This window comes from Hemiscyllium ocellatum, chromosome 15, assembly GCF_020745735.1.
Source record: "Hemiscyllium ocellatum isolate sHemOce1 chromosome 15, sHemOce1.pat.X.cur, whole genome shotgun sequence".
In the NCBI taxonomy this organism is placed as follows: Eukaryota; Metazoa; Chordata; class Chondrichthyes; order Orectolobiformes; family Hemiscylliidae; genus Hemiscyllium; species Hemiscyllium ocellatum.
The window spans coordinates 3,933,193-3,948,865 of record NC_083415.1 but is presented as its reverse complement, the minus strand read 5'-3'; the positions used below and the strand labels follow the sequence as shown (position 1 = coordinate 3,948,865).

At 43.4% G+C, this 15,673-nt stretch overlaps 1 protein-coding gene across 1 annotated transcript in view; it reads left to right on the top strand.

Annotated features, from left to right (window-relative positions):
- Positions 1-15,673, top strand: part of npepl1 (aminopeptidase like 1) — a 43,273-nt gene that overhangs the window by 10,474 nt on the left and 17,126 nt on the right. The window contains exons 4-7 of the mRNA XM_060835933.1: positions 1,325-1,414; positions 3,252-3,333; positions 3,487-3,629; positions 11,458-11,535. Coding sequence (XP_060691916.1) covers positions 1,325-1,414; positions 3,252-3,333; positions 3,487-3,629; positions 11,458-11,535 — 393 coding nt within the window. The remainder of the gene's footprint in view (positions 1-1,324; positions 1,415-3,251; positions 3,334-3,486; positions 3,630-11,457; positions 11,536-15,673) is intronic.

The following is a 15,673-nucleotide window of genomic DNA, read 5'->3' as shown; positions in this document are numbered from 1 at the left end:
TAGAAATCAAAGCAACAGAGTTATAGAGAAGGCAAAAATACTGCAGCTGTTAGAAGTTTGAAATAAAAACAGGAAAGAGCTGAAGAATGTGATGCTGGAAAAGAGCAGCAGGTCAGGCAGCATCCAAGGAGCAGGAGAATCGACATTTTGGGCACAAGTCCTTCTTCAGGAAACAGGAAAGACTGGAAATGTACAACAGACCTGGCAACACCTGTGATGGGGGAAGCAGAGAAACCAAAGTACTGTAATATGTTTAACCTGACTCGACTATACAGCCACATCCCTTTATTCCCTTTTCATTTAGCCACCAACCTTTTCTTAAATGTTGATGAGTTGCTGACCTTGTTGCAATGATTCAGTGATAGCATCTCCAATTATATGGATTTCAAACCCATACTTTAATTTACCACGTGATCTAGAAGTTACTGCTTATATCGTCTGTGTTCTGGAATTTGTCTTGTGGCTTTAATTTTCCTTCTCAGTTCAGTTTTAAGAAATACTGAAATAATTATTGAGAACAACCTGAGTGTGCGCAATGTTACCAGTGAGTATTCCCCTTTTTTGTAAGGCTAGGGATAAAACAGGAGTACCTCACCCTTCCATTACTGTTTGTGGTGTCTTAGCATTTTTAGTTAGTTAGAATTTATATCATTAGAAGCAGACCATTCGACTAAGCAGCTTGGGTTAGTACTTCTCCTGACATGAGCAGTTGTTGTGATCCTGTGTACCTAGCAGTAGTGGTTAAAACAAATCCTTGTTATCTTTAATGACTGTCCTCCAGGTACAGCCATGATTAATGCTTTATATATCTTGCTGGGGTAAAGATATGTTAAGTCTTTACAATGCTCAAAAAATTGTATATGTTTCCTGAGGATGAGAGAATGAACAGTCTTTGTTTTTCTCATTCCAGTCCCAAAAGACCATAGGCATCTCTCTGTCCTTTAGAGAGATGTAATTCAGCTTTTTGTATCTGAAGGCCAGTGTGAGGAGTGGTCCCTGTGAATATCCATGGCTGGTACAAAGGTTTAATTTAGCCAAACTCATCTAACATATGTTTGAGAATTGCGCTAAACTTCGACATCCAGGGGCTTGGGGATACAGAGTTAGTTCTCTTAGTCATGGTTAAAACATTGGATTTGGATGTGATGCCATGCCAAGTTGATTGTACGGGGTCACACCTGATGAGTGGGTTGACCTTACATCATTGGCATCACGATATCACATAGTAAACTGTTCTCAACTCGTAAGTGACCAGTAACTGTACAAGATGCTGCTTTGGCATTGTCAGGATTTCTGCCTCACTCACGTGCTGTCTTATTTGCAGTGTCTAGCAAGTGCTGCTGATGGAATCCGTCTTGCAGCTCGCATTGTGGACACACCCTGCAATGAAATGAACACTGATATTTTTCTCGAGGTGAGTGACCATGGTGTACTGTCTCAACTGATTTTCCAAGTTGTGATTGAAAAGCTATTATTGGTCACTAAGACCCAGTGGCACTTAGGAAATAGACCGTTAAAGATTATGGAACTAAAAGGGGAACATGATAAGATACCGAACCAATTGTATGTCAGACGGCAGAAACTTCATGATAAATCCCTTCCAGTATGAGTTTTGTAAGGCCAAATGTTTTAAGTAGGGTGGTTAGTTCTGTGTTGCTGCCAGTTGATAATGGAGATGAGAATTATTCAAGTTTATATAGAGTGCTTGCCCTTTATTCATTGCTACTTGATATTCTAGCAGTGCAAGGTGTAGTCTTTGCTTGATGTTTACAGTTGTTGGAATTTTGTGAAAGCCTCTGCTGTGAATTCACCCAATGGCACGAGTTGAGCCCAGGCATTTCAGTGGCAATACCCAGAGGAACTGAGGCACAACTGGGACATGCTTATTCTTCCAGCTAGACTCCTCCATTATACTCCCAGTATTGTGTCACCATTGATCTGTTGACCATTTTTTGATGTGAGTCCCAGACAGTTTTCTGTGGAAAGGTATTTGACAATGGGCAATATCAGAGTGCAAATCTGCTTTCACCCAACTTCCACTAAATCCTTCACTTTTGAGAAGACATCTACTGTCACGAGCTACTTGGGAAAGTGCACTAATTCTTGAGTCCCATTACTCCCAGGGTCATCCCAAAAATAGTTGAAAGATTTAATCAATTTATTCAAAATCCCCAATTTCCATGTCGGATGGACCCTGATTAACAGAAAACACTGTGCAGATGTCTGCTTAATAACAACTGCTGTTTATTATAAGCAAATCAATCCAAACCACAGGCAAACAAAATGTGAATTCTCAACTTCTAACTCTGCTAACTTAAACTCTTAGGCCCGCTTAAAACCCTGCGCATGCACACACACACGCACACGCACACGCACACACACAAACCTAGAAGTAATGGATGAAGATAGACAAAATATGGGAGAACATTGTTCAATAGCAGCAGTCCACAGGATTTGGTGAGGTGCCCTTTTCTTCTTCCAAGCCCTTCTAGTCTCTCATCACATTGACAAGGTCCGTTCAGTTCTTTGCTAAAGATACAAGCAATTGTCACACTAATTGTTCAGTTTCTTAGTCACTAGTTAGAGGCAACAGCTTATAGCAAATGGTTCAAGAGAGGAGCTTGCTTACTTTACTCCAGAGAGTGAGAGAGAGGAATGCTATATTTTTGCAGTCTGGTGACTTACTGCCACTGTATTGTTCACATTACAGTCAGTTCACCTGCCCAGGTGCCAGTCAGACAGATGTTGTCATGCTTATAATTCCTGATCCACTCTCTGGTCCTGATTGACAGACCAATCAACAGTCTGTCTCAGTGTAAAACTTACCTTGAACACCGAGCAATGGTGCACTTGAGTCTCAAACATCCTTCCCCACCATTTGGACAAAGCAACAGTCGTAACGCAACTCACAATATTGTTCCAATAACTCGTTTTCAAAGGAGCAGTATCTCCTTCCACATTCCTGGGTTAAAACTGCTACTTTGTTCAATTTTGATCCATAATCCAAAACAAAAGAAAACAAAAAGGTGTGTTCTTTAGTGATTAAGGATCAGGTCTAGGAACTGTGGATGATTTTTTTTCTCTATTTAGTTGAAGCGCCAAGGCTGTAGTGTTGTCCTTGCTGACCAGCCAACCAGCCATTGAATCATGATGTGCATGACTCAAAACTATGCCAACTAGTGCACTTATTAGGCCAACAGCAGAGCCTGTTATTGAAACTTTACTCACTCTAATCGATATTTTATTTGCAGGAAATAAAGATGGTTGGGAACGCATTGGGGATTGTTCCCACCATTATCCGAGGTGAGGAGCTGAAGGAACAAGGATTTGGAGGTAGGTTTGTATTCTCTTATCCCTGTCTTTGAGTTGTGAATAACAATACCAGATATATTCTTTCATAACGTGCAGTCAGTACTTGGTAGGAGCAGTAATAGACTTGAGAATGGGAATCAAGTTTAATGTTTGCTTTTCTTTGATTGTTTCTAGGTATATATGGTGTTGGGAAGGCAGCAGAAACTCCACCTGCACTTGCAATTCTCAGTTACTTACCTGAAGGTGCTACACAGACCATCGCCTGGGTTGGCAAAGGCATTGTTTATGATACAGGAGGTCTGAGCATTAAAGGGAAGGTAGGAATTTCAGTGTGACAGGTTCTGGGAAACCCAGGCACATGAATATTTACATTCCACTGAGGAAGCATTTTCTAGTTAGAATTTCTACCAAAGTCGGCTAATGGTCATTGTGGTCGCCTTATTCACTATAAAAGATCTTGGAGAAAGTGAGGACGGCAGATGCTGGAGATCAGAGCCAGAAGAGTGAGGCGCTGGAAAAGCGCAGCAGGTCAGGCTGCATCCAAGGGGCAGGAGAGTCGACATTTCGGGCATAAGCCCTTCATCAGGAATGAGGCTGTGGGCCAAGGGGGCTGAGAGATAAATGGGAGGGGGGTTGGGGGAGGTGGGAGGTAGCTCGGAATGTGATAGGTGGATGGAGATGGGGTGAAAGTGATAGGTCGGAGAGGAGGTTAGAGCGGATAGGTGGGAAGGAGGACGGACAGGTAGGACTGTTCAAGAAGGCGGTACCAAGTTGGAAGGTTGGGACTGGGATAAAGTGGGGAGGGGGGGGGAAATGGAAAAACTGGTGAAATCCACATTGATCCCATGTGCTTGGAGGGTCCCAAGGTGGAAAATGAGGCGTTCTTCCTCCAGGCATCAGGTGGTAACGGTTTGGTGGTGGAGGAGGCCCAGCACCTGCATGTCCGTGGTGGAATGGGAGGGGGTGTTAAAGTGTTCAGCTAGAGGGCAGTGGGCTTGGTGAGTGCAGGTGTCCTGGACATGTTCTCTGAAACGATCCGCAAGTTGGCATCCTGTCTCCACAATGTAGTGGAGACCACATTGGGTGCAACGGATACAGTAGATGATGTGTGTAGAAGTCTCTGTGATCACTGGCAAGACAACCACCTCCACGACCAGTGGAAGATCCACCACCGCCAAGAGATCCACCGCAGCCCGACCTGACGCAAAGTCTACCTGGCACATCACTTCTGCCTCCATCGTTGCAGCCACCGCTGTTACTCAGTAGAACAACAACATTGCTGACATCACACATTGTCACTTTCGTCCCTGCGGCTACCACCGAAGGCTCCGATTTCCCCCCCCCCGCCAAACCCAAGGTCAGCGTCACTTCCATTGGTGACATCGCTCATGATCCTATAACCACACCCACTCCAATGATTGTCTCTGCCTTTGTTCCCAGCTCTATCCGCCCACCAGGTCCTAGCTCCCAACCCTGCCATGTTTTCACCATCCTCTCAGACTTCCACCTCACTGAGGATGAATGATCAGTCCTCAGTAAAGGCCTCACTTTAATCCTACTACGCTCCTGGACCCATGAGTTTGACATGTTTTGTGACATTGAACATTTCTTCCACCACTTCCACCTCCAGGCTTACCTTTTCCATTAAGACTCATGCCCACCCTTCTCCCACCTCCAACACATCCCATCCACCTGGGCACCCTGTGCTGGTCTGTTACCCGCCCTTGATCCCTTAATTTCCAACTGCTGCCTGGACATAGACCACCTCAACCTGTCCAACCTTTCACCCTTGCAACGCGCAGCTCTCCACTCCCTCCACTCCAACCCAATCTCACCATTAAACCAGCAGACAGGGGGGGGGGGCTGCTGTGGTAGTTTGAGGTGCACCCACCTGTATATGCTGCAGCCAGGTGTCAACTCACGGACATCTCCTCCTTCTGCCCCTTCGACCATGACCTCACCCCCCATCACCAAGCCATCTTCTCCCACACCTCATCACAACCTCATCACCTCAGGGCATCTCCCACCAACAGCCTCCAACCTCATAGTCCAGGAACCCTGCACTGCCCGATTCTACCTCCTTCCTAACATTCACAAACCTGACTGCCCTGGTCGATCCATCATCTCCGCCTGCTCCTTCCCACCGAACTTATCTCTACATAACTTGACACTGTCCTCTTCCCCCTTAGTCCAGGAACTCCCCACCTTCTTTCGGGACCCGACCAACATCCTCCACCTTCTCCATGACTTTTGTTTCCCAGGCCCCCAACGCCTTCACCATGGACATCCAGTGCCTGTATACATCTATCTCCCATGACCAGGGCATCCAAGCCCTCTGTTTTCTTCCCCTCACGCCAAACCAACCAGTACCCTTCCACTGACACTCTCATTTAACTGGCTGAACTGGTCCTCATCGTCAACAATTTCTACTTCCAATCCTCCCACTTCCTCCAGACCAAAGGGGTAGCCATGGGCACCCGCATGGGCCCTAGCTATGTCGGGTACGTGGAACAGTCCATCTTCCGCAGCTACACCGGCACCATTCCCCACTTTTTCCTCTGCTACGTTGATGACTGTATAGGTGCTACCTTGTGCTCCCACGAAGAGGCTGAACAGTTCATCAGCGTCACAAACACCTTCCACCCTGACCTCAAGTTCACCTGGAACATCTCAGACACCTCCCTCCCCTTCCTGGACCTGTCCATCTCCATTTCCTGCAACAAACTCAACATGGACATCCACTACAAACCCACCAACTACCACAGCATCCTGGACTACACCTCCTCCCATCCTGTCTGTTGTAAAAATGCTATCCTTATTCCCAAATCCTCTGCCTCTGCTGCATCTGCTCCCAGGTGGCCTCCTACTTTAAGGACACAATTTCCCCTTCCACACAGTCGATGATGCCCTCTAGTGCATCTCCCCCACTTCCTGCACCTACGCCCTTAAACCCCATCCCTCCAATTGCAACAAAGACAGAACCCCCCTGGTCCTCTCATTCCACCCCACCAACCTCCAGATACATCGCGTTATTCTCCTTCATTTCTGCCACCTGCAAACAGAGCTCACAACCAGAGATATATTTCCCTCCTCATCCCTATCTGCATTTCGGAGATACCATTCCCTCCATGACTCCCTTGTCAGGTCCACGCCCCCTGCTAATCCTCCCCTCTCAGCGAGAAAGTGCAATACTTGCACCCACACCACCCCCCCTCATCCAAGGCCCTAAAGGATCCTTCCACATTTATCAGAGATTTACCTGTTCTTCCACACACGTCATCTACTGTATCCATTGCACCTGATGTAGTCTCCTGTACATTGGGAAGACAGGACGCCAACTTGTGGATTGTTTGAGAGCATCTCTGGGACACCCACTCTAACCAACCCCACTGCCTTCTGGCTGAATACTCTAACTCCCCTTCCCACTCTGCTAAGGATATGCAGGTCCTGGGCCTCTTCCATCACCAAATCCTAACCACCTGATTCTGGAGGAAGAACCTCCGCCTTGTGGGACCCTCCAAGCCCATGGGATCAATGTGTTTTTCACCAGTTTCCTCATTTCCCCTCCCCCCACCTTATCCTAGTCCCAACCTTCCAACTTGGCACCATCCTCTTGAACTGTCCTACCTGCCTATCTGTTCCACACTCCTCTCTGACCTATCACTTTCAACACCCCCCCACCCCACTTTCATCCATCTATTGCGTTCTCAGTTGCGTCTCAGAACGGAGTTTGGCACCACTTTCTATCAACAGTTTCCCACTTCATTATTATATGATACCCTTAGTCTAGGATGAATGAATAAGCCAGTTTGAGACACCAAAAAAATGTTTTATCAGTTTCTGAACATTCTATTTCATTTATTTTCCAAGAATAAATCTAAACTAATTTATGTCAAGTCTGGGGAGATGGTTTTACAAACATTTACCATCTTCCTTTCCTCATGTTATCAGACTCTGCATCCCAACCCTGATCTGTCAATCCCATCTCCACAGTGATGCCAAACTATAGTATCCCTTCCTGTCCAGGCATGGGACCCTATGTTCACTACGTCCCAGGACCATTTCCACGATGCAAATCTGAAGATATCGCTCTCGCGCTCTCTCTCTCTCTCTTTCTCACTGCACCCCCTCCCAAATCTCATTCTGTTTTGAATGACCTGAGCATTTTTGGGAGCATTTTAATTCATTTTTCAGCTTATTTTCAAACTATTTGGGAAATCAAATTAAAGTAGTTTGCACGGTTCCCATAGAGACTAACAGCTTTAAAAAAAATGTATTTGCTAAGCAAATGCTGTTTTGTTGCAAGTATGAGAGTAAGTTCTAAGAAAAATAAACTAACAGTGAAATTCACAGCTGACCTTGGAGAAATCAGTGTGGGGCGCTCCTAATGGCAGGGGAACAGCTCAATGGCTTTTTAAAGTGTAAACTTACTGGATTTTTTTTTGTAAAGCTACAGTAGTCAGTAGAATGGGGTTTTTGGAGTAGCTATATACAATTAGCAACGAGATCTGCTCTTGATTAAACTTTTGTTTTAAAAATGTGAAATGGAGGTACAAAGTTATCCTAAAGCAGTGTTTTGAGAGCAGCAAGACTGCACATTTTCTGGGTCTATAGACTGTTAAGGTGCAAAGATGGCCTTTAACAGAATGCTCTATCTGTCGGATGTGGGAGATTGGAATTTCAATATTACTAATGATTATGTTTATAGAAGGCATGTTAGATTGCAATTCCTGTTGGGTTGCTTGGATAGGTTGGAACGCAGTTGAGGCACTGAGGAATTTACAGGAGCTAGGGGGTGTGGTTAGATAACAGTTTCAAGAAGGTAGAAAAACCACAGTCCGGTAGGTAGATGGGTTGTCTCTGTGAAAAGTAGGAGTGGTTGACAGTTAATGCAGGCGTCTCCTGTGGCTATCCCCATCTCAAACAAGTATACTGCTTTGGAAAATGTAGGGGGTGATGGATTCTCGGGGGAATGTAATGCTGACAGCCGGGTTTCTGGTCCATACTGACGTAACGAGAGGCCCGTCAGGCTCCAGGTGACCATTTTGATATGGGACTCTAAGTGAGAGGAACAGACAGACATTTCTGTGGCCAACAACAAGAAATCAGATTAGTGTGTTGCATCCCAGGTGGAAGGATCAAGGATATCTTGGAGAAAGTGCAGAATATTCTCAAAGGGGCGAGGGACCAGCAGGAGGTCATTATACACATTGGAACTAATGACAGAGTGAGAGGAAAGTAGGTCCTCGAGGGGATAACATCTGAGTAACTCCTGGTGTCACATGCTGATGAGGGTAAGAATAGAGCAGATGAGTGCCTGGCTGAAGAGCTGGTGCAGGAGAGAAGGATTCACAGCTTTGGATGACTGGAATCTCTTCTGGGGTGGAAGTAACCTCTGTAGGAAGGACAGGGTGCACCTGAATTGGAAGGAGACTAATATACACTGGCAGTGAGACTTACGAGAATTGCTCAGGAGGATTTAAATTAGTAAAGTGGCGGGGGGGAATGTGTGTGGGGTGGGGTGGGTGGGATCCACATGGAGATAGTGAGAAAAGAGATCAATTAGAGATTGGTGCAGTTAGGAAAAGGAGCAAGTCAAACAGTGAAGGCGGGCAGTGACAAAGCAGACAATGCGGTAAGATTGATAAATTGAACTGCACTTATGTCAATGCAAAAGGCTTGACAGGTAAGGCAGACGAACTCATGACATGGTTGGGAACATGTGGCTGGGATTTCCGGCAGCTTAATGTTCCAGGGTATTGATGCTGTAGGAAGGTTCAAAAAGGGAGCAAGTTGGGGTGGGGGAGTGGCATTTTTGATTAGGGATAACATTACAGCTGTACTTAGGAAGGATATTCTGGGGAGTACATCCATTGAAATTATTTGGGTGGAACTGAGAAATAAGAAAGTGATAATTATGTTATTGCTATTGCATAATACACTGCCCCAATAAGTCAGCGAGAAATCGAGAAACAAATTTGTAAGGGGATCTTAGTTGTCTGTAAGAATAATAGGATGGTAATGGTAGGAGAATTTAAAATTTCAGACTTAGACTGGGACTGCCATAATGTTAAGGGCTTAGATAGAGAGGAGTTTGTAGAAGAAAATATTCTGATTCCAATATGTGGATGTACCTACGAGAAACAGAACAAAACGTGAGCTACTGTTGGGAAATAAGGCAGGGCAGGTGTCAGTGGGGCTAATGATCGTAATTCTGCTTGTTTTAAAATAGTGATGGAAAAGGATAGGCCAGATCTAAAAGTTAAGGTTCCTAAATTGGAGGAAAGCCAATTTTGACGGTATCAGGCAAGAACTTTCAAAAGTTGATTGGGTGTGGATATTCACAGGTAAAGGGACGGCTGGAAAGTGGGAAGCCTTTAAAAAATGAGATAACCAGAGTCCAGAGACAATATCTTCCTGTTAGGGTGAAGGGCAAGGCTGGTAGGTAAAGGGAATCCTGGATGACAGAGACATTGAAGTTTTGGTCAAGAGAAAGAAGGGAGTACATGTCAGGTATAGACAGTAGGGATTGAGTGAACTCTGTGTAAAAACATTTCCTCGCACATCTCGTTTAAATCTTTCCCCTCTCACCTTTTGAAGTATACCCCTTTGACATTTGATATTTCCACCCTGGGGGGGAAGAAGGTCCAATTATCCATCCTATCCATGTCTCTCATAATTTTATGTACTACTTCAGCTTTCAGTTTGGGAAAAAGTAGTAACTCCAAGTTCAGGTTTGCCAGACAGGCAAATTAGAGAGGATGGGAGTAGAGGAATTAATTACACTTTTGATATCCAGTCAAGGTCAAATGAACACTGCAGCAAATTGGAAAGTCACTCTGGTGGTCCTAGATAAGTAACCTACACCAATGCCACAGCTGATCAGCATTTTTTTACAGAAAATGTCTCTCTCAGTATCAGTCGGACAGCCTGAATTTGCATGCTGGAACGGCACACCCAGGAGCAGCAGAACTTGATCTAGTTCAACGCTGACAGCTCTTATAGTGAAACTCCATCAATTGCTTTTTCACAAAGGATCTCCTGTTAAGAGGAGACTAATACTCAGCTGGTTGTTCTGTTATCTACATTGGCTGCTGCTTTGTCCTTCTCTTCCTCATTTATTTCTAGTCGGTCAACATGTACAAAGGATCCTAAAGCCACATGTAGACTTTACATTTGAACTCTATCCCTTTCAAGCCCTGAATGTATGACAGTCTCTAGCACTGCTTTTATGTTGGAGGGATATTGAGCAAGTAAATTGTCCTTCAGATGATTTCCCAGCTGCATGATGCTTCCATGCCCAATATATACTATTGTCTCTTTTTCTTGCTGTCTCACAGTTAGTTCCAACTGCACAAGCAGCTCAGTCAGGACTCTGTGCTGCATCCCTAATGCTTGTACACTGCAAGACTCCAATAAATGTCTGTTCCCCATTCATTATTCCTTAGAAGGAGTCTGTTGCCATGAGAGTATTATTTAGTGCTCCAGCTAAGAGCTGACAACTCACCCATTACCGTTAAGGAGAATCGTAAAGGCAGTCTGTATCTTGCGTTTCATAACTTGACCTCTGGTCTAGCTTGGGTGAGACGGACTTTGGTTGTCAAATCAGAGCAAAGTTCTTGCCTGATAAAGCATATTAAAAAAAACTGCAGGCTTGTTTCATTATTACCTTGGATAGGATCTAAAATACTTGTCAAACTGCTGCAGCCTTATTTATGGCGCATTGAGATCAAATAATATGTGGGGTTAGCGAAAAGGATTTAATTGGACTAAGATGCACATACTGAATTCAGCTGCTATTTTAAACTCATTCATTCTTTCACTTTATACTTCAGTTGTAAATTCCTATAATGGAAATTGTCACTTAAGCTAGTCACCTGAAACTGCGCAGTAAGGATCTGGGGTCATTGTGTTTAAATGTAATTAGGTTGATGATTCCTCCCGTGCTGACCTGGACTGATTGGAACACTGTCTCCCCGTTGCACAGCAGTTCTGGCCTTCTTTCAGTGGTGAACAGCTGTTTTGGGTGGGAAGAAGCAGTCAGTGCATGATGAGTTTACATTGGAAGCTCCGATTTTAAATGTCAACATGGTGGGGAGAAGTGGAATGCACAAATGTAAGATTTATGTACATATTCTTTTGTAGACCACCATGCCAGGAATGAAGAGAGATTGTGGTGGTGCAGCTGCTATTCTTGGAGCTTTTAAGGCTGCTGTGAAACAAGTGAGTGCTTCATAGCTGCTATTTTTCCTGTATTTGTGTTGTATAAGAAGAAATATTGGTTCAAAAACTGGTAATGTTCTGATATCTGTGCCTGTAGACAATCTCTCTGAGCTTTACAGGGCTCAGGCCTGCTGTACTGTGCTGATGTGAAGGAGTCTGTCTTTGTTCCACAGGAGGGAAAACTGTTTTTCGAGGCAACCTCCCCTATCACTGAATGCTGCGTAGCTCGGTGGCCTATACTCTAACAGGGAACTAGTCTTCCATTTACAGTCCACCTGCATTAACAGCGAAAATCCATTTCATGTTATGCTGCTGCAGCCTGAAACCAGATTTGATTCTTACTCTGATGCTGAGTGAAAGTGAAATTAAACTCTGGGCTGACCGAGACAGAACCTCGCTGTGCTCCAGTCCAATACTGATCTGGACCTTTACACCCAATTTAACTTAATACAAACTCTGATGGACTTGAAAAGACTTCTCTTTAATTCTTCAGCCATTCCACACACTATCTTACAAACACGCCACCTGACCAGAAAATGATATGATCTCTTGCCACCAAACCTTATTAAAGAAAGTCCAGACAAAATCGGGGTTAAGTATTGAGGAAATTCCTCTCTGACCCCAGACAAAATCATTGTAGTAGATAGTGAATGTGCAAGTTTGAACTAACAGTTTGCATTTAAAATGATGAATCTGCTGTATTTCATTTTAGTGTTGTGTGCCAAGGTGGAAACTCTTGGTTTGGTTGTACTTTTATTGCAGTTTGCTGCTTATCTTGACTTGCTGATTCAAGATTATAATAGTCCAAGAGATCACTTTGGCCTGGTTAATATTATCCACACTACTTCACCTCTGTATGCTGTTTTAACTTCATTCTGTTCTAATCAGCTGTGGAGTAGGACTGAATTGAATAAGATTCTTACCCAATGTTCTATGTCCCACGTTGACATTGTTCTGCTTTCCTTCAGTAACCTTGCAGGTGTTGCGGTCATTGTAACTGGTTCACAAGGGATTTTGACTCACTGTCACTGTCAGGATGTGTTGGTTAAATACGAGATCGTGATACTCATTCTAACAGCAAGTTATGAAAAGTTAGATATTCTTTTCAGTAATTTGCATGAACCTTTTTGAACAAAACCTTCCTGTCTCTCTCTGTTACCTAATGATGCAAGGAATCAGAATTGCTGAGCAAAGGTAAAGGATGTTCCTGCCCAAGGTGAGAGAATGCAGTGCAGTGCAGGTTCCAACAAGAATAGCTCATTCTTACAAAATGGCTTTGTGGTCCTCTGTACTCTTCAGTGAATTGTTGAGTTATACAGGAGGGCACGAATTTCATATGTCATAAGCATCCTGTGCAGGAGAAATAGTCAGTTTGTGGCTATAAAATTAGTGGGTAGGTATGAACGAAGCTGTTCAGCTCCTTGAGATAGTCCATCCAGAATGTAGCATCCAGTTAGTCTTCAATGGTGTAACCATCACTGAATCCCCCACTATCGACATCCTGGGGATTATCATTGACCAGAAACTCAACTGGATTCACCACATAAACACAGCAGCTACTAGAGCAGGTCAGAAGTTGGGAATACTGCGGTTAGTAACTCACCACCTGACTCCCCAAAGTCTGCCCACCACAAGTCAGGAGTCTGATGAAATACTCCGCACAACCCCAACGACACTTGAGAAGCTTGACTCCATCCAGGACAATGCAGCCGGCTTGGTTGGCACTACATCCTCAAGCATCCACTCCCTCTATCATCAATGCTCAGTAACAGAATGTGTGCTATCTGCAGAATGGACTGCAGTAATTTACCAAAGATTCTCGGACAGCACCTTCCAAATCTACAAAGGACAAGGGCAACAGATATATGGGAACACCACCACCTTCAAGTTCCCCTCCAAGTCACTCACCATCCTGACTTGGAAATATATCGCTGTTCCTTCACTGTCACTGGATCAAAATCCTGGAATTCCCTCCCTAATGACATTGTCCACAGCAGGTGGACGACAGCGGTTCAAGATGGCAGCTCATAACCTTCTCAAGGGCAACAAGGGATGGGCAAGAAATAAAGCCATATCCCACAAAATGAATAAATTTTAAAAAAATGCTTCCTAAATTATTCTGGGATTTATTTGTTCCATTTTATCTTGTTAAGCATTCCAAATTGAAGGCTCAGTATAGATAGAAATTTCCCGGTAACACTCCTAACCTTTCCTTTGCTGCTTTAAACCTATGGTCCTAAATTGCATTCTTTTCTAAATCAAACCTGACACTAGGGATCAGCTTTGTAGCTGTTCTCTGCAGCTCCTGTTGCATTTCAATGTCTCTAAAGTGACTCATTGACGGTTTTAATTGTTGGACGTTGGTTGGACACAGATTATCCATCAAGTTCACTGAGACTCTTAAGTCTTTGTCAACTCTGTATCCTTGTAGCGCCAGCATTTGTATGTGAGCTGCTTGTTTTCCTTCTGTATGTTTATTTGTCTGTACTACATTTCATCTACCAATGCAAAGGTCACTTAAATATTGTCTCCAATTCCTAACGTCTGACACCTACCAAATTCAGTATTATCCTCATTCTTAAATATTACACGTTTATTGACGGAATTGTTTTCTATCCTATATCTAACTACTTGTCCATGCTCAAACTTCAGTCTGAATTTTCACAGCCTTGTGTGAAAATACTTCATGTTATTTACAGTAAATACTGTCTGTTCCGGAATCTTTTGCTTTTGATTCTCTTTGCTGGTTCAAGACTTCAGATTTCAGTTATATATTCTGTCTTTGTTCATTTAGTATTAGCAGGGCATAGTGCACACATCTTCGCTTGTAAATATTGCTGCAAGTAATCAGAGTATTGTGGCCATTCTCCAGTTTGAACACTGGTACCATGTATGGTAATTAACTCATTAATTACGGTCAACATTTGGAAAAGACTTCTTACTGTTATGTTTTACATCTGTTTCAATGTGTTTCCTTATGTCCCCCTTTGCTTCTGAGTGCCCTTTTAACATATTTCTGACCTTATCCCATTGAACCCCATCTCCTATCTCCTTTTAGCATTTTTCTGTTCATATTTCAGAGTAATTGACCACATCCAACTCAATTATTTGGTAGTTCGTCTGCATCATTGTGTTAGAAACAAAATTCAATAAAATTAGACGAGACCACCAAAACTGGAAACAAGATTATTTATTCTACAATCTTGCAAGAAAGGATCTCAATTGCAGAAAGCAATTGAAGTAATGATTATTCAAACTATTACACAGTTATACTTTTGAGCTGCGTGAGGTCACTTCTTCCGACTCGTATATTACCCAATCTCTCTTGTTATTTTCTGCCACTATCCCTCTGTGCTCTGCCCTTATTGTTTCCCCCCTTCTCCAAATTGGCAACCTTTCCCCCTGTAAGTGCTGACATAAGGCTAAACTTGTATCTTGATGTTTTTTTTACTTTGCTTGTAACATCTTCCATTGTTCATAGGTACATTCTTGCCTAGTTTATGCGTTTCAGCTATCTCAGCTATTTTGCTGAGACTAAATTATTTAAAACATTATGATGAAAGAAATTATTTGCTTTAATAATTCTGCACTAAAGTTAGTATTCAATTATCCACAGTTATACATTAAAGATAAAGATACATTTCCCTGATGCTTGCCTAGCTGATATTTTCCCTGTCCCCCTTGTCTGCACAGACACTCTCTTGCTTTTCTATATCTGCATAAACACCACACTTCCCTATTTCTTACAATTGCTAATTGCTAGATATTATCCAGGTGGCATATGAAGTCTATTTTGAAATAGGCACTTACTAGCTCTTGTGGGTTCTGCAGTGCTCTGTGTCATGTTGGAACCACACAAAAGGTATAATGGTTATGACTCTTAAATCACTTGGTTGTTTTCAACTTTTCTTTTCTTTTGAGGGACATGAATGTCACTGGCAAAACCGTTGTTTGGTACGTTTCTAATTCCCCTTGAGATGCTGGGCTTGTTAGGGCCACTTCAGGGGGCAATTAAGAATCAGTGACCTTGCTGTATGCCTGCAGTCAAATGTAGGCCAGACCAGGTAAAGACAACATATTTCCTCCTTTCAAGGATATCAGCAAACCAGATTTTGTTTTAAGTCAACAATCAGCAGAG